General features: G+C 43.0%; 1 protein-coding gene across 10 annotated transcripts; it reads left to right on the top strand.

The window, feature by feature from the left end:
• Positions 1–759: 759 nt before the first annotated feature.
• ubap2l (ubiquitin associated protein 2-like) lies at positions 760–24,395 on the top strand. 10 transcript variants are annotated; one of them, XM_061092936.1, is made up of 30 exons: positions 760–839; positions 2,205–2,342; positions 2,892–2,969; positions 3,882–3,992; positions 4,557–4,734; positions 5,478–5,579; positions 6,078–6,123; positions 8,250–8,294; positions 9,398–9,504; positions 9,786–9,845; positions 9,942–9,994; positions 10,194–10,276; positions 10,652–10,832; positions 11,023–11,221; positions 11,326–11,636; positions 11,759–11,931; positions 12,236–12,356; positions 12,907–12,946; positions 13,066–13,255; positions 13,395–13,461; positions 13,762–14,077; positions 15,754–15,842; positions 15,949–16,002; positions 16,093–16,174; positions 16,691–16,908; positions 17,785–17,884; positions 19,091–19,216; positions 20,781–20,848; positions 20,952–21,149; positions 23,107–24,395. In XM_061092936.1, the coding sequence occupies exons 2-30, from the start codon at positions 2,247–2,249 to the stop codon at positions 23,200–23,202; spliced, it is 3,588 nt and encodes a 1,195-aa protein (XP_060948919.1). In that variant the 5' UTR covers positions 760–839; positions 2,205–2,246; the 3' UTR covers positions 23,203–24,395. The 10 variants fall into 10 exon arrangements, with proteins under 10 accessions (XP_060948919.1, XP_060948921.1, XP_060948922.1 ...); XM_061092938.1 differs by having other exon boundaries at positions 20,955–21,149; XM_061092939.1 differs by having other exon boundaries at positions 12,266–12,356.
• Positions 24,396–25,571: the final 1,176 nt, after the last annotated feature.

Consider the following 25,571-nt stretch of genomic DNA (forward strand, 5'->3'; position numbering starts at 1 on the left):
TGTAGCTATGACATTTTACTATATAAGTAGAATATAGTGATTGCAAATATATCAATACATATTTACATATAAAGCATCCATGTACACTTATATATATATATATTTATACACTTGTATTTATAAAATACAAAGTACATTTCTTCAGTATTTACACAATTCCTTTATAGAATCAAGCTCTATTTTTATGTAGCTATGACATTTTACTATATAAGTAGAATATAGTGAATGTCAATATATCAATAAATATATACATATCAAGCATCCATGTACACTTATATATATATATATATATATATATATACACTTGTATTTATAAAATACAAAGTACATTTCTTCAGTACTTACACAATTCCTTTATAGAGTCAAGCTCACAGGTATTGTTATATTTTTATGTAGCTATGACATTTTACTATATAAGTAGATTATAGTGAATGTCAATACATCAATACATATATACATATCAAGCATCCATGTACACTTATATATATATTTATACACTTGTATTTATAAAATACAAAGTACATTTCTCTAGTATTTACACAATTCCTTTATAGTATTCCAGTTATTGTTCTGTGTATATATATGATTATTTTTCTTCCCACTATTTGATTTTCATCCGTTTTTCTGCATTTCTTTGTCTCTTGTGTTGTCTCTCTTTTTAATATACCTCCTGTCTGTTGTCGTCCAGCAGCAGCATCACTGACTGACAGCCCCTGGTCGGTGATAATATAAATGTGTATCAGACCGTGATCACATGCTGTGGCTCCAGTTCCCTCTCGGCGCGGAGCGAACCACGTGACGCGGCGGCTCTCCCCGGTGTCAGAACGGAGCAGAAACAGGTAAATTCACTGGCTCTCGCTTGTTGTGGCAGCGGGTCGGCGTCGGTGTGCTTCCTCGACTTTAGTGACTCCCGCTCGGGGCTCGGGGATAAACACGATCCGGTCCTCAGATCCGAAGGTCGACGGCGAGGCCACTGGTCGCTCGCTGGTGTAGCTGGGTTGATATTGCGCCGGGTTTCTGGTCAGTATCGCCTGATTATGTGTTTTCATGCTAGGGGCCTGCGGGCCTGTTGTCAGCCTCGGTGTTTCCCACGTCGAGAGCCCGGGCCGTCGGGTCGCACTTTGGGCCGCCGCACTGGTTCTGACTGGTGCAGAGCAGCGGTGGTGCAGTTTATTAACGGCGCTGCTGGAGCTAACGTGGCTAGCAAGCTAACGTGGCTAGCTAGCTGGTTGGGGATACGTTAGGTCGCGGAGTTAGCATATGGCTAGCAACCGTTAGCACATAACTAGCAGTGACATGGGCGTTTTGGGGTTTTTGTTCCGCTGCTCGCTAGCTACCGACTAGCTCGTTGACTTGTTGACAACCACGCTTAGTTTGGCTAATGCTAACAGCCCAGTGCTACACAGCCAGTTACTTGGTTAGCTGGGCTAGCTAGCGGTTGTGTTAGAGTTAGCATCCTAGTCGCCATGAGGTGAGGCGGCGAGAAGCGGAAACCCAGCAAGACTCGTAAGCTGGTTGTCTTCCCTTCGAGTATTAGCCCGTTGGCTAGCATTCTGGCCATGTGGCTGGCTCCTGGTACCAGAGATGCCCGACGGGCCCTGGGTTTTAGCCTTGTTTGTGTGCTAGCCCACACAGGGTTTTACGTAACGTGTGCAAGATTAAGGAGAAGCTGAGATGGCTAGGCTAGCAAATTACTGTCGTGAAGAGATGAGGCTGATGGATTTCAATGTGTCTGTATCCTTTCATCCTCCTTTGATGTCAAATTCTGTGTAGATGCATCAATTATCGGCCGTTTAGTCGATTTCCGATTCCCATTATAGGCTGGGAAACAGCACTGGGGCTTGTTTTGATATAGATGGTGTTGCATAATATTTTCAAGAGGTAGAAATATATAAGCTTTACTATGCACTTGTGAGGGTGGTGTGCATCAACACCCCAGTGAACCGTGGCACTGTGGCTCAGCGGGTTCGAACCCTGTGCTGGCTGAGGTTCGAGACATTGGCCCAGATTTGGACAGAAAAAGCACCAGACGTCTCCAAATCAAAGCTGCTGGTGTCCCGCTGTTATCCCTGAGCACCCCCCACTAGGCAATAAGCTACCAGTCAGTTAGAGGAAGTGGTGTTTCATGTGCACTAGACATGTGTGTGTGATGTATAAATGGGTCACTGCTTCGCTAACGCCTCTCTCACCTTTCTCTCCTTTAGGTGTTATTCCTTTGTAAATACTGTTATTTGTATATACTGTAAATGATGACGTCCATGGGCGGGAACCGAGCCCGGGGCAGCTGGGAGCAGACGCAGGGACAGACACAGAGCCAGACACAGCACAAGCAGAGGCCTCAGGTACCCCAACTCTCACCACCTGTCCTGCTGCCCACATGCAAGATGATTTTCATCACGAATCACTGTTGGCAAATCAAGAATCTTATAATATTTTGTGACAATAAATGTAAAATTGTGCATACAATAGCTCGGGCAGTTAATCAATATAAAGCATCAGTTACAACCCTATCAAATACCCAGTGGACACCTTTCTTAGCTTGACTAAAGCTCAGAGCGTGCTACAGGCTAATCAGGACAGTAGCACCATATTTTGACAGTTGCAAAGCGAATCCCTGATTTTCGGCTTTGGGATTACAGCTACTATCTAGACTGCTCTTGTAGAGTCCAACAAGAAGTTAAAAAAGCCACTGGCAATCAGTGCGTCCAACTATGGTGTCACTAATGTAAATGTAGTCTTAAGCTGAGTGAGCCCCAAGTGGACACAGCATCTCTGCCCACTGCCAGGACAGAATGGCAAAGAATAGTATCAATAGCATGTCAATAATGAATAATGCGTGGGTCCTTTCTTGTTGATACATGACGTTGGATCTGTCCCTCTTCCTGGAACAGGCCACCGCAGAGCAGATCCGACTCGCGCAGGTGATTTCAGACCACAATGATGCCGACTTTGAGGAGAAGGTCAAACAGGTGAGAAGATGCACAGCTTCCTGTTGTCCCAATTCTTCCACACGTAGATTTCCTGTGCAGTTGTTCATTCTTATGTGAAAAGGGGTAGATGGGATTTATGTGGTTTAGCACTGATGCATGTAGCATTACATCTGTTGTGTCTGTATTTGGTGAACAAGCATGTCTCTTGTATAATGCTTTGTGTACTTGGTTTGTCAGATATCAAGCAGAGAAAATTAGTGATACAACATTCAATGCCAAATCTCAAGGCTAATTGGGTGGATGCACTCATCATATTCTTAAAGAAAAACTATTCAAAGATATTTTAAATGATGTTAATTAACTATTGTAATGATAGGAAAGGATGTTTTAGCTAAAAATGTCATACTTTAGACAAAATACTGATCTGCTCTAGCTCAGCTCCAACATAGATTTCATTACATATCTATATTTAAGCCAGATAACCACTTTATTGTACCCATAGGGCTTTAAATTTATCTTCAGTATCATTATAAAGAATCTGACAATTATGTGGTCTGCCTACACTTATGATTGCATCTAAGTAAAAAAAATAAGCAAGAACCCAATATGACTTAAAGCTCCTGATGTCACCATTTGATAAGGACTTTTGCATAGTTGATAATGTGTAATAATTCCATAGAAAGTGGAAGATGTCATGATTTCACAGTCTTCATGGGAAATTAACGTTGTGCAAAAGTGTCCTGACCACGAAACCGAATCTCTGCTGGTAGCTTTGCAGTTTTTCAGCAAACCCTGTTTTCTGAAATAAGTTTTTACGGAGATATTGTACATATTTCCTAAGGTGGAAGAACTTGCGTTTAATTTAGCATATTGCTATATCCTGAAATATATATTAGGAGTTTCAGCCAAGGGTCCCATCTGTGTCTGATCATGCTACTCCCTCTTTTCCAGCTGATAGACATCACAGGCAAAGACCAGGATGAGTCCATGATCGCACTGCACGATTGCAACGGGGATGTCAACAGAGCTATCAACGCGTTGCTGGAGGGTAGCCCGGACACTGTGAGTACTGGCTTTGTTTGAGGGCTTAGCACTGTGAGGGCCTGGTTCTGGAGAAATCAGGGCTACTCTGGGTTAGATAAATATATAGTAATGAACGATTTATGTTCTGCAAGTAATGCTCCCGTGAAGGTGTAGAACAGTATGTGGAGAAGTCTTGTTTTCCTATTTCAGACCATCCTTCATAGAAATGGAAAAAGTTGCACTAAGAAATTCAGTGTTAACACATTTCTATACTTCTCCTTTTGGTCAGTATGTTACTGCTAGTGTAGCCCTAGTAATATTTTAAACTGATGACCCATCAGTATCACAAGTCAGTGTCATACGTCAAAACCTTTAACATGTATTATATACATATATACTTGTATATGGTTTACTCCTTTTTAGTAGTTTTTTAGCAGGGTATATTATCCCTCCTAACGGCAGCAATATTCAGATACACTAGTCTTGACATCACTTTTTTAAAGTTTTTTTTTAATTTATTTTCCTTGGTGACTGTACACAGTCAATAAGTTCAGCAGTACGCTCACTTAACACTGTGGTTCTGTCTTTGCTTCCTTTCCTAAGGACTCTTGGGAAATGGTTGGGAAGAAGAAAGGGGTCTCCGGCCAGAAGGAGACGAGCCAAGCAGAAACCGGAGAGGAAGGAAAAGAGAACCGGGAGAAAGGAGGAGAGAAAGATGTAGCACGTCGCCGGGGTGGAGCTCCTCCACGCAGGGGCCGTGGAGCCAGCAGGGGACGAGAGTGTGAGTGTTTACCATGAGGATTGGCCAGTTCTTTTGGCCAACCAATATTGGATATCATCAATGCCCTGGGCTGGAATTTTAAGACACAGATGTGTATAACTTTGTCATCAGCATAGGTCTGATAAGAATTGTTAGATTGCTGAACAATGGGCTCAACTGACAACATATAGTGCACCAAGAACTGACCCTTGAGGGACTCCATGCTCAATACAGACTTCATCTGATTCAAAGTTAAAAGACTTTTTTTTCTTCTGTCTGTTAGATAAAGTTGGATGAAGGTTTCACAAAATTGCCGAAGGAATAAAATGCAAAGTCTATTAAAAACAGCTGTTTCATGACATCACCTGCATGAAACCATGTTCAAATATTTAAAGATGCATCACAACAAATCTTTGTTTGATGGAAGCCACAAGTCATAGGTCAGCCTCATTATCCCCTGCCTCACTGCAACTAATGTCTGCTATACCAGGGCTATTTACAAGTTGGCTGTTGTGTGTTCCATCTCTGCCAACACAGCTGCCGTTACTCATCTATTGGTTTTTATGTTAAAGCTTTTGTGTCTGCGTTACCACATACTGTTTGTACCAGAGCAAATCATAGCAAGTAGGAGAGTCTTTGTCTGTTTTGAATGAGAGGCTGCTTAGGCTCTCGTACATGACTTATTTCTCTATGAATTGGCTATTTGGAAATCTGTGTACTAGTTTGTGTCTGAACTTGATCCCATTTTCTCTCTTCAACTCCAGTTCGTGGTCAGGAGAATGGCTTGGAAGCCAGCAAGGCTGGAGTAGTTGGAAGAGGAGCCGAGCGAGGCCGAAGGGGAAGAGGCAGAGGAAGAGGGACTGTCGGTAAGTGGCTGTAATTGTCTTTGGTCAGACTCCTTGGTAAAGGTAATGTATTGGGTGAGTGGGGCTGTGTGATATGACCAAAATCTTTCAGATGGAGGCAGTTTCTTCTCCTTATACCGTTACTGGTTATCCCTACCTCTTTCGCGTCCGGGGAAAATTGGGGCCGTGTTTTAATTTGCAAAGCAAATTTTTTTTGTCCGTGTTAGGCCCCACCTCATAATTCCCCATTTGTGTCATGTTCACGCTCCATTATGTGTGTTAGTACAACCTGCATCTCCACGGTGTAGATGGAGAGCACAAAGCATCATCCAAAGTAATGCAAATATTGGTGTAATTTGTGGCACAATAAATGATGGAGAATAATATGAAACAATCATCATTATAGTATTGTCATATCGCACAGCCTTATTCTTGAGTTTTATTTTTACATGAAATGCTGTCAGTCTTTCTTATGTCACTATAATGAAACCTTTAAGTAAGCTGTCATTGTTTCCTCAGGAGTATCTGGACGGCGAGGAGGCCGGTTCTCAGCGCAGGGCATGGGGTAAGGGAACACCTGCGTTGCCTAAAGCCAGTGGGTCTTTTGTTCCACTTTTACCTGTTGCCATGGTCACCAGAGAGCAGGACCCCAGCCTATTGTTTAGACCTAATCCAAAGGAGGAAGGACATGCGTTAACCAATGGGATGCAACTGTGTGGGCTGAATAAGACTCTTCAGAGAGTGTATGGTGTATACCCATTTTATTTAGAGTGAAATTTGGATAAATCTATTGAGAGGAGTGTCAGGGAGCCAACCAGCTAACTTCAGTGTCTGCTCTCTGGCTTTAAGCTGGAGCTTTATTCAGTTTATGAGCTGGAATCTTCACCAGAAGAAGTCATAACAGATGATGCTCTTTTTTCTCAACTGTGGTGGCGTTCTTGATTCACGTCATTGTAATTAAAAATAGGCAGCATTGCTGTAGGACGCCAGTTGTTCTAACAAATTTGTTGATCAGTCAAGTGTAATGTAATGTTACTCAGCAGGAAGAGGTTTTAAAATCCCCCTGGGGTGTGCGGAAGTAGTGTATGTGACATAATGCGGTTTTCTTCAGGGAGGTCAAGAGCTGAGCAGCTTTAACCAAGAGGAGGCTGAAGATTATTTTCTCTTACTAAAACAAGCATTGGATATGTACTTCAAAGCTAGTGTGAGATCCATAAAAATACATTGATACACAGAGGCTCATGAGGTGGAAGAGCTTTGCTTGCATAGCACGCGTTAAAGCGGTGGTACACACACGGTCGCTGCCTGACCCAAATATTGACATGCATGTCTTGAGAGCTGTGTGTGGTGAGAGGGGCTTCCCGCCTGAAGTCGCAAGCTCATGTGTTTTTCATGTAACCTAAACTCCCACCACAAGATCTGTGATCACTTTTGCTTCCTGCTGCCAAAAGTCACGGTTTATCAGCTTGGCTTCAGTGTCATTTAAACAAAGTTATTTAAAGAAGCACTCAAAGCTTTAAAGGAAGCCGCCTTTAAACAGATCAGGTGTGTGATCAGGTTTTTACTGTGCGAGATGATGATGGTGTGAAAAGCTTTGTGTGTGTGAGTGTTGTCATCGGCACCTTGTGCTATTGCTTTCGAAATGATGCTACGGCAGCTTGTATCCTTTACCTCACGCAAAATATATCTTTGCATGCATTAAATCCACCTCGATGGATACTGTGAGCGCTCATGGGAAATTATTAATTTGTTACTGATCGTGGAAGTGTTCCAAAGTTGTGAAATTACTAGAACGATAAGAGGGATATTGACAATTACAGTAAAAACATAGCCGTTTAGATTTTATTTCTGCAAAGAAAGAAAAAAACAATATTGGCTTTTAAATACGGAATGCATCCTGTTTTCCCCAATGGTGTTAAAGGAGATTTTCAACACTGGGACAAGATATTGCTAAGAATGATAGAACACAGCTCCATTCATTATACAGCCAGTGGTTTGCAGTTGTAGCAAAGCGTTTGTTGGCTCATTTACAGTTCTGTTTCTTTGGGGTAGCTAGTAGCAGCCTTTGTATTTGAATTCTCTGGTTGAATTAGCTGAGGGAAGAGATGGGAGTTTGTTGTGTCCTTACAGGCCCCTCCTTGTTTGCAAATCCTAGCATTTTGAATATTGATGTATTTTATGCCACGGCTACAGGAACTGTGGAATAGTAGTTGCACATCCCCAGAAAGAGGATTTATTTTTTTAGACATTTAAAAGTTAGGCTGGTCTAGATTTTCACAAAAGTATATGAATCATTATGTAAAGTTTGAATGTCTGTAACAAGTAGAGTTGCATAGCAAGAAAGTGAAATGATTGTATTAGTAGACTTCAGGACACACCACATGTATGAGTAGGATTACCACATGTATTGCACTCATGCCTTCTTCAAGCCACTGCTTATATTTGTGGTTGCATTGTGTACACTTCTGGTGAGTTGGATTTCTTAAACCGTAATGAAAAGCACACCGGCTTGCCTTGCATAGCAAAGTGACTGGAAGACGTGTGGTGTGTTTGTTACAGCACTGACACAGGTAGATTAAAAGCACTTTGCTTAAGATGCTGCTGCTCAAGGATGGTGGTCTAAAAAACAAAATCTTCAACGTTTACTCTGTTTTGCTTCCTGTAATTGTTGCCATTATTTTTCCTCTAAAGCCAGATTGATAAGGGGCCCACATATGATATTGCTGGAGGTGAGAGGTGAGTGAATTGCCTCCGGTGTGTCTGTTATTCTTGCTTTCTTTAGGGAGACTTCTGAGTGCCATTAAATGAGATGATGTAATTCAAGACATTATTAAGACTAAGTATTATACCTCATCCCTTTTAAGAGGATGTCAGATCATTTTTACCTAGCCTGAAAGTCAGTATTAATCTATTCATGAAAACCATAAATGATCTCTAAATTTAAACGTGAAGGAATGTAGACGAATAATATACTTGTTTGGCTTGACTAAAAAGACAGAAGTGCAATATCGTTCAATATTGAGGAACAGCTAAGTTAGCATTTAGTTACTACTCCTCATTTGCATGTCACTGCACAAACTCTCAAAGACAGTACTGGTGTCACTTCCGTCCCATGTCGTTCCCTCCTCCTCTCTTCCTACTACGTCTGTAATAAGTAAAATGCGTACTGATAGAATTAATGCTAAGAACAAAAACAGTACGGATGCTCTGGAAAGTAAAATCCATCAAAATAAGTAATGTTTCAAACCTTTGGACAGATTTGGTCATACTTGGCCTTTTTAAAACCAGTTCCTTGAAGGTTTGTAAATCTTAGGGGGACAAATCAAGGCGCTTGACATTTTTTCACAAGTAGATGTGAGTCATTGTCCTAAAATCTGTATGTTTAGTACAAAATTTAATTTGTTTTTTTTACTTAAATAATGAGGCTTAATATCGCTAACTGCATGTCTCCTGCTGCCTCTCAGCTCTTGAACTCCTAAATTTGTCTCAAGATCTCAACTTAAATATATTGTTTTTGCTGTGCTGTGTTCACACATTCACACCCTTTTTTAAATTGTGAGCCTCTGCTGACCCTGCTAGTTAAATCTTGGTGTTTTGCAGTAGTTCAATTTGAGGTGTGTCACAAACTGTGCTGTCTTGGGTCCTTTTTTAATTGTAGCTACATTTGGCCTTTGAAGTCTTTGAAAAGTTCTTGAATTTGATTTAAGAAGATGTACTTTGTAAGATTAATGTACATCAGATTTTTGTGTATGAGCTCCCAACCTGTGGCTACTGGAAATGGTCAGTACATGTGTGAATTCATAGCTCAACTCTTTTCTTCTTGTCCCTGTCTCTCACAGGACATTCAACCCTGCAGACTATTCAGAGGCAGCCCAGACAGAAGAGAATTATGGAGGGGGCAGCACCTGGAACAACACGGGTAGCATGGAGCTGGAGGAGTCGACTAGTAAGTTAATTTGAAGAGGTTGCCCTCCAATAAGAGACCTTAATTTAATCAGTGAAGCATCTGCTTACCATCCAAATATTTAGAAAATCATGTCTGGAAAACTCGCCTTTTGATATGAGACACAGATGCTTTCCTCATCAACCATGCAAACTGTTCACCAATACCCGAATCCCAGACTTGCCATCCTCCTAATAGATCCCGATGTCCATATGCACAGTTAACTAAAGTATAACCATCTGTACATGACTAACATCTATGATCTCCCCACCTCTCGTCACCAGGGTTGGAATACTCTGCAGGAGAGGGAACCAATTACCCACCCAAGTTTGACTCCGCTCCTGGTAAACCTGCCTTCACATCTTGTTTTATGTATTATTCATTCTGTTGGCGCTCACATTGCCCATTACAATATTAAACGCTTTATCTTAAACTCACAGGTGCCTGGAGGTCTGCCACAGAGGAGTGGGGCACTGAAGACTGGAATGAGGATGTGAGTGTTTCAGAGTTTAATTTCATGATTAAGCCTCATGCTCTAAAATAACATGTATATGAGCACTTGTTAAAAAAACTTTTGAAGTTTTTGAAGAGATTTTAATGTACTTTCACTGATGGAGGACCAGCTCTCCTTTGTAATTCTGGATGCACTTCCAACCTCCAATATTTCCAACTTGTTCCATCTTCCTCTCCAGCTTTCAGAGACCAAGATATTCACATCCAGTGTTGCATCCTTGCCGCTGCCTCAGGAGAATGTTACCATCACCAAAGGACAGAGGTGGGTCATTGATGCACTTTACTACCACAACTTGCACTTTCCAACAAATTGCTTTTCTGGGAACTGGTTGAGAGAAATTTCCTTCATATCACTGTTAACTTGTTGATCTAGAGATGTGGATTTGTCAGTAAGAAAAATATCAAATCAAGGTCAACATTAATTTGAACTTCACAAATTTAAGCTCAGAACTCTGGTGATTAATTAAGTCGTTGGTCTAACAACCATCTGTAATTTTAGTTAAAAAAAATAGAGGTAAACATATTTGCAACCCTGTCATAATTAATTCCAGTGTTTTGGAATAAAATTAAATTCTGTTGACAAGATGCATTTATAAATGTCCATTATGCCATAAGTAATTTTTCCTCCTTGCTATAGGATTGACCTTGCGGTGCTCCTGGGGAAGACTCCTCCATCATTCTCCTCCGAGACAGAAACCCCCCCCATGGAGGCCACCCAGCCCCCCTCCTTGTCCCAGTCACTGGTTTTTAGTAATTCCAAGCAGGGGCCGCCAATGGCCCAAGCACCTTCCAGCACCCCGTACACCCAGCACAGCATGGTGAGAGCTGCCAATTTTTATATCAAAGCATTTTTTATGAAATTAAGATTTCGCTTACTAATGCAAAAACATCCCTTCAACTTTATATCTCAGCCACTTTTATAACCATAAGGGGAAAGGATTGGGATCTTTGACATCATGTTAAAATTACCATTGTAGCATTGTGACTCATAATCTTGTAATATTATAGGTCAGCATGCTGAGTAAGGGATTCGGGGATGTGGGGGACCCTAAAGGAGGCAGCACAGGGACCACTGGCTCTCAGTTCCTGGAGCAGTATAAAACCGCTCAGGCACTGGCCCAGCTGGCAGCCCAGCATTCCCAGACCGGACCTCCGAACACAACCCCTTCATCCTGGGACACCAGTGCCGCCTCACTTGGACAATACGGTGAGATCACACCCTAAACAAAATACTCTGTTCAGGCCCAGTGTGGGACGATCATCAGCTTTCAGAGTTTTCTATTTAATGTTCTCTCTTCATTCACTGTTCAGATATGAAGACCCAGCCCGAGTCTGGGGTTCATTCGCCCTTTTCGAAGCGACAGCCTTACCAGGCCGCCACCGCAGCGTCGTCCATGTTGGATGTTTTCAGACATGACAAAGGCCTGCCTCCTTCCTCCTCGTCGTCTTCCTCACCCCATGCGGTGCCTCCGCCTGCTTCATCCCTTCCCAGAATGGCAGCACTCCCTTCTCTCGGTCAGCAGGTTTCTCCGAGTTCTTCTGATGCCCAGGGTTCGAGTCCGCTGCCTTTACAGCAACACAAACTCAAACAACAGAAGAAGAGGACCTCCATTACAACAAAGGTAACATTAAGATTTAAATTACCTTATTTTGTTTTACATTATATATAGACAGGTTTTAAAAATCATCATTCCTGCTCAAATATGCATACACAGAATCACATTATGCTCCACATCTTCCGCAGATTCCAGCAATGGCAGTGGAGATGCCAGGCTCATCAGACATGTCAGGTCTTAATCTTCAGTTTGGAGGGCTGCAGTTTGGGTCAGAACCAGTTCTACCAGAGTATGGGTCCACCCCTTCCACCACAGCACCAACCAACCAGGTTCAGAACAGTCTCTACACGGGCCCCAGCAGGTTGGTACAACCGCAAATACAGCTTTGAAACCGTGTCTATTGATGTAGTGGGAATATTCAGAAAGAAAAGCAACATCTTAACTTCCTCGAAGGTCAAAAGAAACCTGAGAACAACTGAATACACTGATTTGGTTATTCCATATACCCCACCTATCCACTTTTGCATTGAACATTTATCGCACCATCTAGTAGAAGCAATGCGTGTTCTAGGGTCTAAAAACGCTGTCAAAATATAAGTCAGTTACTGATTGTTCTCTAAGAACACAGTCAAACTTGGGTCTTGTTGAAACATGACATTCTGCAGTGAGTCGACTCCAGCTCTCTCCAACTCCAGCCAGATGGACATGTACGACCAGAGAGCGCCTCAGCCCCGACGCTACCCTCCCTCAGCCTCCTCCTCCCCTCAGAAGGACATGCAGTCCAAGGTAAGGACAAAGATTCACCCTTTTTCCATTTAAACAACATTGGACAACATGCTTAAACCCCACTCGGTCCTAAAGATGAAAGGCTTTGGTCTGACGCAGAAATATCCTGGTGCATCTATCAGACTTTGAAGATAATGTGATTGAAAGGCTCAGTAAAAACAGGCTGTAGCCTAGTTGGATGTTTGTGAGCTGAATGTAAAAGATACAGAATCCCCTCACGCATTGAAATCAACATCCTTTTTGTCAAATGCATGTTTTCGCAGTCTCATGGTTCCTTCTAGAGTTTGTGTCATCCCTTTATTCCCCCATAGTATTTAGAGATCAATACTTGAACCCAGGTGCTTTTAATAAACTGAACAATCTCCTCATTGTTCCAGCTCTTCATTTATTAGGTTGTGCTCATGTTAATGCTCTACTGGTTTCAAACCTGACCTACGGTTAATATCAAACAAGCTTCTTGATTGAGACTGTTTCCAAAACCCTTCAACTTGTTATCAATGACCTGTTTCCATAGTAACCTGTGAGCTTACCTTCATTGTTGGTTTTACAGAATGGCTACAGTTCAATGCAAGCAACGCAATCTGTGGAAGGTAAGTGGCCATTTACAAAGCTCTTCTTTTTCTTACAAACATTGTTGAAACTCTTTGGGGTATTTGAGATGCACACACTCAGGGATTTGTTGTCTTTTTTTTCTCATCCCTCTCTGCAGCTGCAGCAGGCTCTGCAGTCTCAATCATGCCAGCGTCTGATTCAGTCACGCAGACGTCTGTGTCCTGCATGGGTACTTTGACGGACAGCGGTCCTGCCTCCATGATGACGACATCCAATCAGACATCCCTAAGCGCTCTGGGGCACAGCGAAGACATGCCACCAAACACCATTCCTCCTCCTCAGCACAAGTGAGATGCTCCTAAATCAACACACATAACACATAGGAAATCATATCTTGAGTTATGACCTCCTGGTGGCAAACATAAATATCAGTAAATGGGATGTGATCTGTGAAACCTGGACTGAACCTTCTTGTCATTTTTACAGCTCTCACCTATCACAACAGAACAGCCTTGCTCCATCTTCAGTCCGGACATCCAACACAAGCTTAATGGTTCGTTCTCTCCATGTTTATCTCCACACTAATACCAGAACCTCATGTGGAACTAGTAGTTTGTTTAACTTTCATTAAACCATTGCAATGGAACATCAGATGTTTTATAACCAGACAGATAAAATGGCTCCGTAACATGTTTATGCAGGAGAGTGTATCTCCCTCCATCTGTCTGAGCATTTTAAAAGCTGCATTTCCTGTGATGACAGGCGAAGGCATTACATAACCGTTCACTAATGGAAATGTAATTGCATCAATCCTGACTGCATCTTTGTCTCCTACTTCCTCCACCACTCGCAGCATCCAAACGTAGACGGTGACTCAAGCCTGCACTCCTCCTCCTTCCCTTCCTCGGTCTCAGCGGTCCCCTCCTCTTCCTCAGTGGCGATGGGTGCACAGGTGTCCCTAGGGGCCCCTCAGGCCTCCTCCATGGGCTGTAATACAGTCTCCGCTCCTTCCGGCCTCGGAGCCGTCAGCAGTCTGGCCATGGGCCTCAACGCAGCCACCATGGCTGCTCAAGCTGCAGCAGCCACCGCGGTTCTGATGTCCACGGCGGCCTCATCCATGCCCTCTGCAGCTGCTTCCTCATCTGTACGCGGCTCTGCAGCATCCTCAGGTTGGACTTAAAACACAAGCACAACAGTTTTTTTCAATGAACTCCTCCAGTATGAAGTATTACTAATTCTATCTGTAAACTGGGGGACAGCTGAGTTATGGTAGTTTTTTTTTACTTAGTTTAGGACCACACAATTCTATATTGCTATTAAATGACTCCTTGTTATTAGGGCTGGGCGATTTTTCGATCCCGATTCGGGATCGCGATAAAATTGATCGATTTCGATTATCTCCTCGTGACATGTATTCGATCTCACGTGGCAAAAGTAAGCGCAACAACAATGTCGGAGTCTGCCGGCTGCCGTCTGCATTTAGGACACGACACGCCCACTTCCCATCGTGAGAGCTGCTGCAGTTGCGAGAGAGAACAAGAGAGAACGAAGTTGAAAAAATGAGTGAAAATTGAAGTCGGGGACAGAGAAAATAATGCCGAATGTGAGAGCGACATCCCTACATCACCCGGAACCGAAGACATTTTCGAAAAAAAGCGTAACGCGACGTCAGTTGTGCGGACGTGGTTTGGATACGGCTAAAAGGACGAGGAGCAGACGAAGCCGGTCTGCAAAATATGCCGGCGGTCGGTACCAGCCAGGACGGGAAACACCACAAACCTTTTCAATCACCTGAGACGGCACCATCCCAGTGATTACACAGAGAGTTTGACTCTGCGGGCTCAAGTTTGCACGACACCAAACAAAGAGACAGGCAAGACCACTACGTCTCCCGTTAGCATCGCTAACATTAGCATCGCTATGTTAGCAAAACAACAGTCCATCCAGTCGTGTTTTGAAGCCATTGCCCCATATGAAAACAATCGAAGCGGGGAAAAAATATAACGAGCGCTATTACTTATTGCTTAGCTACAGATTGATGCCCCTGAGCACAGTGGAGAGGGACGGCTTCAGGAAACTGATCAAAAACTACATATCGTGTTAAGAATCGAGATCGATCAATATGGAAAAACATATCGTGATAAAAAAATTTCCCATACCGCCCAGCCCTACTTGTTATGCTTTTTTGGCGTTTTTGTGCTGAACCAAACCTTGGGGGGTGTTTGAGTTGAAAAAGAGCCAGAGCCACACACTGATCTTTTATCTGATAAGAGCCCAGTGTGAGTGTTTCTGGGGTTAGACGATTGGTTTTCATTTCCTCTGCATCACTGGCAGTGTTTCCATGATTCTGACTCATCCTGCTCTCAGTGTGATGCTTCTCTGAAACTTCTTTTTTTTCATTCTTTCACATGTTTTCCCTCTGCTCCCTCTACTGGTGTATTAATAGCTTGAATTTATGCAGCGCCTTTCAAAGGACCCATGGATGTTTCACATGTGTCAGTGGGGACAGAAAGAGAAAATATAAAGTAATTCGCACAGGACAGAAATACGGGTGTTTTATTGCAGTCATACAGCTGAGCCACAATCGTAGAATTAATGCATCAATTGCGATATTATTTCAGATAGATATTAAAAAAGATGTAACTAAAGTGAAGACATTCAATATAAAGAGGTCAAAGGTCAACTTCACTGACACAATCTTCAGTTTGACTGGCAGGAGCAGGCAAACAACCACAAGGCTGTTGTGTGGAATGATAAATAATTACAGTGCACAGACTTGTGAGTGTTTAGATTTTTAAAGCATTGGCTTCCATAGAAAATCAAATGTATTGTTTTGTGCGAACAGGGAAAGCACCTCCAAACCTGCCACCTGGAGTGCCCCCCCTACTGCCCAACCCATACATCATGGCCCCGGGACTACTGCATGCCTACCCTGTAAGTTCAAGACTACGTTAATGCGATATCTAAGAGTCACTGGTGTTTCCTACATTTTAACATTTTTTGTTCATAATTTTCTACCACTTCTCTTGTCTCATCTCAGCCTCAGGTGTACGGCTACGATGACCTACAGATGCTTCAGACAAGAATACCGCTGGTAAGTTTTCAACTCGATACTTCACGATTCCAAAGTCACGTCGTTATTTGTATTTTGTGAAAAACATATATTTGTTTTATCTCTTCTCAGGATTATTACAGCATCCCCTTTGCGAATCCCGCAACTGCATTGACTGGAAGAGACGGCGGCCTGACGAACAACCCGTACTCTGGTGAGTCATCGGCTTACCGTTGTTGATGAACATTTGAGTTTCGTTTGTCTGTTCAGGAGGCAGCTGCATGTCCAAGGTTTATGCAGCGCTTCATAACCACATTTTATATGATAATTCTGACTGAATGTATTTGACTGACTGAAATTATATTTGTGGTTTTTGAAACCTGAGACTGGCAGGATGACGGTGAACTTGTGGTCACTCGTTAATTTGATAGGATAATATTGATCCCATGGCCTCATGAAAAGCACTTCCAGTATTTTTATTTATTGTTCTTAGCGGTATGATATGAATCTAATGCTTTAAGGGCAGTGGGATGGATATGAATATGTTTTGGTGAGGGTTAGCTCATAATGTTTCAATGGTGAAACCTCCTGCCGACTATGGCATCTCAGAACATTCGTCTTTATGTCCTTTTTGTTTATCTGAAATGTGATAATTCTTTGGCTCTAACCCGCTGCCTTTTTACTCTTTCATACCTTTCAGTGATTTCACGCTCTGTCCCTTCCCATGCAGGCGACCTGTCAAAGTTCGGTCGAGGCGACGCGTCATCGCCTGCTCCAGCCACCACATTAGCTCAAAGCCAACAGAACCAGACCCAGGCCCATCACACGGCACAGCAGACCTTCCTCAACCCGGCCCTGCCACCTGGCTACAGCTACACAAGCCTCCCATACTACACCGGCATGCCAGGCCTGCCCAACACCTTCCAGTACGGACCTGCTGTGTTTCCGGTGAGAGAACTTTAGACTTATCACAAGTTTGCTAATGTGTTTGGAGTCCATTAGTGTCCCTGCTCCCACACTGAGTTTGTTTTTTGTGCTTTTCATTTCTCATTACGAGGAAAACAAGTGGCAGGATTTTAGCGGCGTGTTATATTTGTACTGTGATGACTCATCACACTCGCTTTGGTTCTGCTTCCTGTCTTAAAAAATCTGGTCATTTTACCCACAATTCACCTGAACATCGATCTGTTTAAACATCAGCTCTTCAGAAATGATTCAGTTTAAATGTCCTTTGTTTTTATAATGTAATTAAGCAGATTTTACTCATCCTGTCTGTAATTTTAACTCCTGTGCTTTTATTTGTTCTTTGATTTGCTCTTTCCTTTTTTCGTTTTGGGAGTTTGGTTGAGTCGAGTTTTCATGAGAAAATACTGTTTAGCCGGGGGACAGCTGAGTTATGGTAGTTTTTTTTAGTTGGTTTAGGACCACACAATTCTATATTGCTATTAAGTGAAGCAAGTATTTTCTCATGAAAACTCGACTCAACCAAACTCTCAAAACGAAAAAAGGAAAGCGCAAATCAAAGAACAAATAAAAGCACAGGAGTTAAAATTACAGACAGGATGAGTAAAATCTGCTTAATTACATTATAAAAACAAAGGACATTTAAACTGAATCATTTCTGAAGAGCTGATGTTTAAACAGTCCTCCCATTTAGTATGGGATGACTTTGACGCAACTTTTGCTGTGTTCATCTATTAAAAACAGGACAAATTGGGGACTATATAACGATCTTTCTCGTTATGCCACCGACTGTAAAGATTCTGTTCCTTCTTCCCGCTGACCTGATGAAATTGCATAACCCTGTTTTCCTTTTCCCTTCAGGTGGCTCCTACCTCGTCAAAGCAGCACGGTGTGAATGTCAACGCTTCAGCGACGCCTTTCCAGCAGGCTAGTGGATATGGTTCCCATGGATACAACACTGGTAAGGCACCAAACCGTGTGGAAACGGCATGTTTAGAAGGTATACTCGCATACCGATAACTGATTATTACAGGGAGCCCATTGAATTCTCATTGGTGTGGAGAGCACCTTTTCATTTTGTGCTCTGCGGCATCAGCAAGGATAACGCGATGCTTGTGGAGACTTTTCTTACGCTTGCTGTCAGAACGAATGCGAGTGGATCATAAATCATTCTCGTGTATTTATTCTTTTAACTGATGACCTCAAGTTTAACAATGTTCTCTAGTTGACAAGGGAAATACTTCTGCATCTTGTAAATAATCTGCATCGCCTGTACATGCAAGAAAGACATGCCTCAGCTGCCTCACAATACCGTGACTCACTTTTAATAAATGGCTTTTCAGGGTAAGATAAATGGGGCTGACATTTAAAACCAATTAGAAAAGAGAGGAGGGGCTCTCGGTGGTACCTGGATACTCATGTTTAACAGAGGGGTTGGATTATCGATTGCCTCCAGGTTGGGATGTGATCATTCCTAGAAGTGGAGTTTGCTCAAGGGCTTCACCATTCACCCCCATCTCCTACACACACGTTCATCATAAACAAACATTGCACAATCATTCTCCTAATATGACTCCTCTTTGTCCTCTCAGCGGTCTCATATTCTCCTAGTGGTCTTCTGGCCTTTTTATATATTCTTTTTGTTTTCAATTTCAGTGATGCTGTTTTTTTTGATTTTCCTGCTTAAATTCATCATTCAGTATCAACCCTTCGGTCACACGTGCAACACCTGTTTGTTCTAAGCTGCACCATCTGCTGCTTTCTGCCATCACCCAACTTAAGCTCACTCCTCCCTCCCACACACACCCCCCTGCCTGCCCCCTCACTCTCCCACCTGCTCCCCCCCCCCCCCCCCCCCCAGACCTGGGTCAAGTAGTACTTGCAAATGATGGTTGGCATTGAACCTGACCTTTCCTGTTGTACCAGATGGGAAGGCTTTGCCACGCGGGACAATGGAATTAGTGTCAAATTTCAGATTATTAGGTATAGTGTTTCCTGCAGGGTTTGACACTAACTGCATTGTCATGATTTGGTAGAACCTGTCCATGTGGCACAGTTTAAAAACAAACGCCTCAATCATTTGCGAATGCTGTTTGAGGCCGGTCTGCGTCCCCCTGCCTGGTGTGTCTAACGCTGTGGGCTGCGGCTGTGTGTCTGACTGTTGCAGGCTATGAGGATGTGGGCCAGGCTTCAGGGAGTGGGGATTTCTGTAAGGGCGGATACGGCAGTGCCGTGGCCGCTGCCGCTTCTGCACAAAACAAGCCAGCCAGCTCTGTCAGCGGGCCTGGAGTCGGTGAGTGCCGCCACACGCCGAATTAAAACCAAAAGGAGGGGAGAGAATTCAAAAACCCTGTCCCTCCCGTCTTCCTCCTTGTGTCACCAACCATCCCTCTCCACCTCTTCGCTCTCGTTCCTTTCCCTCATTGCTGATGAGCTGTGGCTGTGGGGTTGACCCGTCACTTCATGTGCTTTCACACAGGCAGTCTGTGTTTGTCATCCTGTTGTGTTACCTGTTGTGTTACCTGTTGTCTTCCAGGGTAACTCATCAACAATCCAATCTGTATTGATATGTTATAGACATAATGCTTATATGTGGCTTTTGAAAACCATTAACTGATGATGAGTTACTCTGGGTGATGACGTCCCATTTCCCCTCCGTGTTGCTTGCTCTTCACTCATTGCTGGTGTGTCGGTCTCCAGAGAAACAAGCTTGCTGCCCTGTGAGCAAAGTTGGTTACAACTCAAGACGAGGCAACAGATATTCTGCCATTCTTGATTTAAATTAAGTTGTTTGAAGAACTTAATCCAAAGCAGCTTCATCTAAACACACACACACAGGATACCAGAATGAAACCAAATATTTTGCTTTGTAAAAAGTGTTTTATTATCAGTGTTGCTGCTGTTGTGTTGAACTGTGGTATTTCCATGACACATTTCATAAGAATTTGAGAAATTAGAGATGGTATACTTCAAGAAAGAAGACAGAAGAAAAAGGCACCAACTTTTACTATCCTCACTAATGCGGAGGCAGCTTGAGACTTAGTTCTCTTCATTGTGTTCTGTTCATAGTTTTTATTTTTATTATATATATGTTAACTTTGAAACCCTGAAATTTTTAGCAGAACACATTGCAGATGTACTGAGCTGCTCCTCATCAGCAGTTTTTTTTTTTTCATTTGCCAAAGATATTGATTGAAGACAAAGGATTGAATGCAGTGTTAAAATTGTAAAAGTCAGTTGACCTAAAGAATTTACTGGTTCCATTTCACATGAATAATTGCGGTTTCCATTTTCTGATGACTATCTGAATACCGGGGGGGTTTGGGGACAATTACTATGTCAAACCAAGGGGATTTTGCCTGAAAAGCTGCAGTAATGGACTCTCTGCAAATAGAGCAGTTGCTACCAAGGTTGACATTTAGTCGTGTAACCACCATTAGAAGGAAAGTCTTTCCTGTTCAGAGGCGTTTGTTTGTTTTGCACACCAGTTGACCTCGCTCTGCATCTCCAAGGCGATACGGGGGGGGTGGAGGGGGTCAGTGCGTGCAAGAGCAACCTGAGCAGTAACCACCACATACTTTCAGACTCAAACCACCGGGTCTGACTGGAACGGATGAGCTCTTACACCATCTTCCTTCATCATTTCTCTTCATCCCTTCTCAATCTCGTAATTTCTTTGTTTTTTACGGTTACTGTGTGGATTGGAGAACGTGTTGACACAAACAGAATTGCATTAATTAGATTCCTTGCTGTTAATAAACCATATGACATTAATCAGAATCTCAGCGTGACCTTGTGTCAACTGGACATGTTGAGTTTACCTGCATTGGGACGGTTTGTGTCCTGTGTCTCTGCAGGAGTCTCTGTGACATCCAGCAACACCGGGGTTCCAGATATTTCAGGGTCCGTTTACACAAAGACGCAGGTAAATACATTCCGTCAATATTTAGATAAATGTTCCTCAAAAGGCAACAATAGAATCTGATCAAAGATTAACATTTCTCTTCCGTCTGTCTCTCTTCCTCCAGCAGTCGTTTGAGAAGCAGGCTTTCCACGCGGGAACGCCGACCGCTTCGTTCAGCCTGCCCTCGGCACTGGCGAGCGGGGGGCCCATCAACCCCCCGGCGGCCGCTGGCTACGCCCCTGCTCCGTTCATGCACATCCTGGCGCCGCACCAACAACCCCATTCTCAGATTCTGCACCACCACCTGCAGCAGGACGGACAGGTAGGGATCAGGCTTTTATTGTTGTTTCTCACTGCTGTAGTTTAATGCAGTTGATGCAGAAAATTACTTCTGTTTTGTATTGTGTTCACAGTTTAACTCTTAAGATGTTTTAACACCTAATTTAATTGATTCAGTCACAATGAACTCTAGTTGGTGTTAGGGCTGCAACTAACGACTATTCTGATAGTCGATTAGTCACCGATTATTGAAACGATTAATCGACTAATCGGATTATGAATGACACAAATTCTCAATTGCAATTATTTAGCAAGCAGCTTTTAAATTTAGCTTGAGGTTGTTCGAGGAATGTGGTGACTGAAAATAAAGACAATAAAGATCGATACTTCATTCAAAAAAATATCTTTTAATAAACTTTGGTGCATATAAGGGTACTGTTGACACAAAAGCAAAGACAAATCAAGTTTTTGTCCAAAAAAATAAATTAAATTCAAGTTTCCCTTTTTTACTGTGAACCAAGAACAGGCCAAGTGCTGATACTAAAAATAAATTAAAAATCAAGTATCCATTTTTCCAGTTAACAAAAAGGACAGGGAAAATAACATTAATAAAAACATCAACAAACGAAACTACAGTCTTCTTCAGACTAAATAAAAACGTATGTCAGGCAATAGGATAACATAACATAACGCTTTTAAACTCGTTAAAAAAAAGTTTAATCCATATTTTTGTAATGGATGCTAGAATCCTGCGCACAGGTATATATGTTTATATATAACATCTGACAGAGGCGAGTCCGCATCATCTCCGTTACGATGTCACACGTGACTCCTCCTCACATGCACGTGTCCTGCTTCAATGGAGAGCAGGTCCGCCGCACAGATATTGCAGGTAATTTTTTTCGGGCTGTTAAGAGTGAAGTTCTCACAAACTTTTTACTTTGTGTTGCGCGAGGCAGCGCCGCCGACATCGGTCCATGTTTTGTCGCTATTGCACATGCGCTACTTTCAGAGATAGGAAAGGAGCGAGATGGCTCACTCCTCAGGTACTTCTATCAGCACCTCCGGTAAAATGCCGTTTCGTTCCGCTGCGCCTAGTTGGTGTGTTTTATTTGGGCCTAAGAGAAAGCTGCCTGTCTGTTGCTTTACATGGTTTTGTTAGACACAAAAATACTATATTAAATAAACAAAGAAAAATGTCTCCTTTAAAGCTAAAATGCTGTTTTCAAATCCTCTTCCGTAACCTGTTATGACTTTATAAATGTTCATGTAATTAAACTGCAGCAGATTTGAGTGAACACACAATGTGACGCTCTCCTCTCTACTCTCTCTCCTCTCTCTCCTCTCTCTTCTCTCTCTTCTCTCTCCTCTATCTCTCTCTCCTCTCTCTCTCCTCCCTCTCTCTCTCCTCTCTCTCCTCTCTCTCCTCTCTCTCCTCTCTCTCCTCTCTCTCCTCTCTCTCCTCTCTCTCTCCTCTCTCTCCTCTCTCTCCTCTCTCTCCTCTCTCTCCTCCCTCTCTCTCCTCTCTCTCTCCTCTCTCTCTCCTCTTTCTCTCTCCTCTTTCTCTCTCTCTCCTCCCTCTCTCTCCTCCCTCTCTCTCCTCTCTCTCTCCTCTCTTGTCTCCCTCTTCTCCCTCTCCTCCCTCTCCTCTCTCTCCTCTCTCTACTCTCTCTCCTCTCTCCTCCCTCTCCCCTCTCCCCTCTCCTCCCTCCTCCCTCCTCCCTCTCTCCTCTCTCCTCTCTCCTCTCCCCTCTCTCTCCTCTCCCCTCTCCTCCCTCTCTCTCCTCTCTCTCCCCTCTCTCCTCTCTCTCCTCCCTTTTCTCTCTTCTCTCTCTCCCCCCTCTCTCCTCTCTCTCTCCTCTCTCTCTCCTCTCTCTCTCTCCTCTCTCGCTCCTCTCCTCTCTCTCCTCCCTCCTCTCTCACCTCTCTCCTCCCTCTCCTCTTCCTCCTCTACTTTCTCCTCTCTCATCCCTCTCTCTCCTCTCTCTCTCTCTCCACAGAGCGGCACTGGACAGCGCAGCCAGAACGCCTCCCTCCAGCAGAAGTCTCAGATCAACAAGTCGGCGTACAACAGCTACAACTGGGGCGCAAACTAACCCCCCGCCGTCGGCTCCTCCCACCAACCCGCCGCCAGGAGGGGGCTCACGGCTCCTCCTGCAAAAAAAAAACCATCTCCACGTATAAAACTCCCTGTTCCTCCTGCAGAGATCTCCCTCCCTCCCCCCCCGTCTCTTGGCCCAGCACTCCTGCAGCTCTGGCCGCGGTCGGAGGAGGTGCTGTGCCGAGAGAACGAGCACCGTCATGATGCACGGATGGGTGGGGGGGGCTTAGAACAGAGGAGTCATGGGAGCTGAGTGGTTATAGAAACACACCGTCAAGAGGTGAAATATTGAGTGTTGGGAATTTGTATAATGTTAACCCCTCCGCCCCTTCCCTTTTTCTTTCACTTGTATGTAACATAGAACTGTTTTCTAAAAGAATGAACATTTCCTGTGCTTCTTTTGTCCTTCCCCCTCTTTTTTCCTTGCTGATGGGGAGGATAGAAGTAATACCTGAAGGTGGGGGGGCCAGACTGGTTTAGTATTTCACACCCTCAACTCCCCCACTCTACTTTAATTTAGTTGGAAAAGCCTCCATCCCCACATAAAAATCTCCAAACGCAGTAGTTTGGCTAATTGCTGTTAAATGTTTTGCTTTTCATTTTTATGTCATTTTAAGTTTGAAGAAACAATTCTCTCAATTGGTAGAGTTGTGAAGTTTATTTTTTACCAAATATAGATATATTATATATAAAGACGTATAAGCGAGCTCACTGGATTGGACTGTGAGGGACCGTGTGTTTGTGTCATGTGACTGCGTGCATGTTTGTGTACACAGGGCCGTGGTTGTGTGCGGTGCTTTGTGTTGTCGCCGTGCACGGGATGTTTCATTCTCCAACACGTGTACAGTGGCCGTTCCCATGAATTATACATACGTTGCATAAAAGGTCCCACTCTTCTGCAGGAGATGTTCAGAATGATTTCCAAGGCCAATACACACCCAGTCTGCCTTCCAGTGTGTGTTCTTTTGTTTCTGAGGGCCCCCCCCCCACCTCCTCCCAGCTCCACCACCTGCCCCCCGACATTGTAAGGAAATTGCAGCATTGAATACTGATGGACAGAATTGTACTATGGGTTGTTTTGTTTTTTTTGTCAGTGATTTATTTTTTCTTTTTGTACTGTGCGTTTTAAAAAAAATTTAAATGGATAAACTTGTCTTGTACATATATAAAAAAAACACAAGTACTGTAGTCCCTGTTTGTTTCGATGGCTTTCTCCTTTTCCTTCTCAGATCCTCGCCGACTTGTTAGCTTTTTGTTTCATATATTTCCTTTTTTTTATTTTGTAAAAATATATAAATATTAAGTAAATAAACAAGAGAAAGACGTTTCCATCATTTTGGATGTGAATGTCTTTTAAGAAACCATATTTGCTTCTCATGTGGCTCGTAAATGCAGCGATCCATCTTCCTGTGGGTCGACGGTGATTCTCAGTTTGTGTGTTGTTTCTGAACTGAGCGTTTAACACAACAGAAACCAGCCAGCAGGCTTTCAGAGCTGGTTTCTGTTATAGACTTAGTTATCTAACAGACTCCAGGGGTCAGCAGCAACAAACTAAACCCTCAAGACACTTCTTTAAAAAGATTTATTCACTTTTTATATCTAAAGAACAGTTTTGTACAGCTTCTTCTGAACAGACCTGAGCTGCAAAATATGTAGGATGTCGCCTAAATACATGACAAACTTGCTGCCAGTTAACTTCTGTAAAGATTCACTTTCTATCCATTTTGAACTTTTACATAGTGATGAGTCTCATCAGTGTACAGACACGCTGCTGGTCGGGACAGGAGACTAACAACACATGGAAGATAATGATTTAATACTGAATGTACCTTGTATGTGTTTATCCCTTTACCAAAGTCTAAACATTCTCCATACAGGTAATGGATTCAGATACAAACATGTAACAAACATTTACTGTTGTTAAATACTGATATTTAAATGATTTCAAGGTAGAACTAAAGTAGTAGCTCACATAGCAAAATTGTTTTGATCCACATGCTGCAGGGAATGATGGCACCTGGGTGGTTCGCTCCCGTTTGCCAGGTCTGGGCCAGGAGTTAGCTAAAGCTGCCAACTGGGCCCGAATTCGTTTTGGGCCACATTTGTTATTTTACAAGTGGCCTCACATCCATTTTGTCCGGGCCACAAAAAGGCCTGAAGTGGTCTGTTTGCTAAAACTCAGGTAAAGTACAAGTTCCTCCAAACTGAACTGAAAGTATCACTGGGAAAATGTCAATTTTAATGTATTGCTGTACGTTAAGCATATAGTATTACTGAGTAAGTATTCAAACTTTAAGGTACAGTGTATGTTTTAGGGGATCTATCAGCAAAATTATATTTTCATAAGTGTATAATTATCTGAAT

This window comes from Limanda limanda, chromosome 19, assembly GCF_963576545.1.
Source record: "Limanda limanda chromosome 19, fLimLim1.1, whole genome shotgun sequence".
NCBI lineage: Eukaryota > Metazoa > Chordata > Actinopteri > Pleuronectiformes > Pleuronectidae > Limanda > Limanda limanda.

Excerpts from the sequence above, each read along its gene's own strand:
- ubap2l (XM_061092936.1), top strand. The coding sequence starts at position 2,247 with ATGATGACGTCCATGGGCGGGAACCGAGCCCGGGGCAGCTGGGAGCAG. Across the intron at positions 4,735-5,477 it reads AGCCAGCAGGGGACGAGAGT|TTCGTGGTCAGGAGAATGGC; the intron begins GTGAGTGTTTAC and ends CTTCAACTCCAG. Across the intron at positions 5,580-6,077 it reads CAGAGGAAGAGGGACTGTCG|GAGTATCTGGACGGCGAGGA; the intron begins GTAAGTGGCTGT and ends TTGTTTCCTCAG.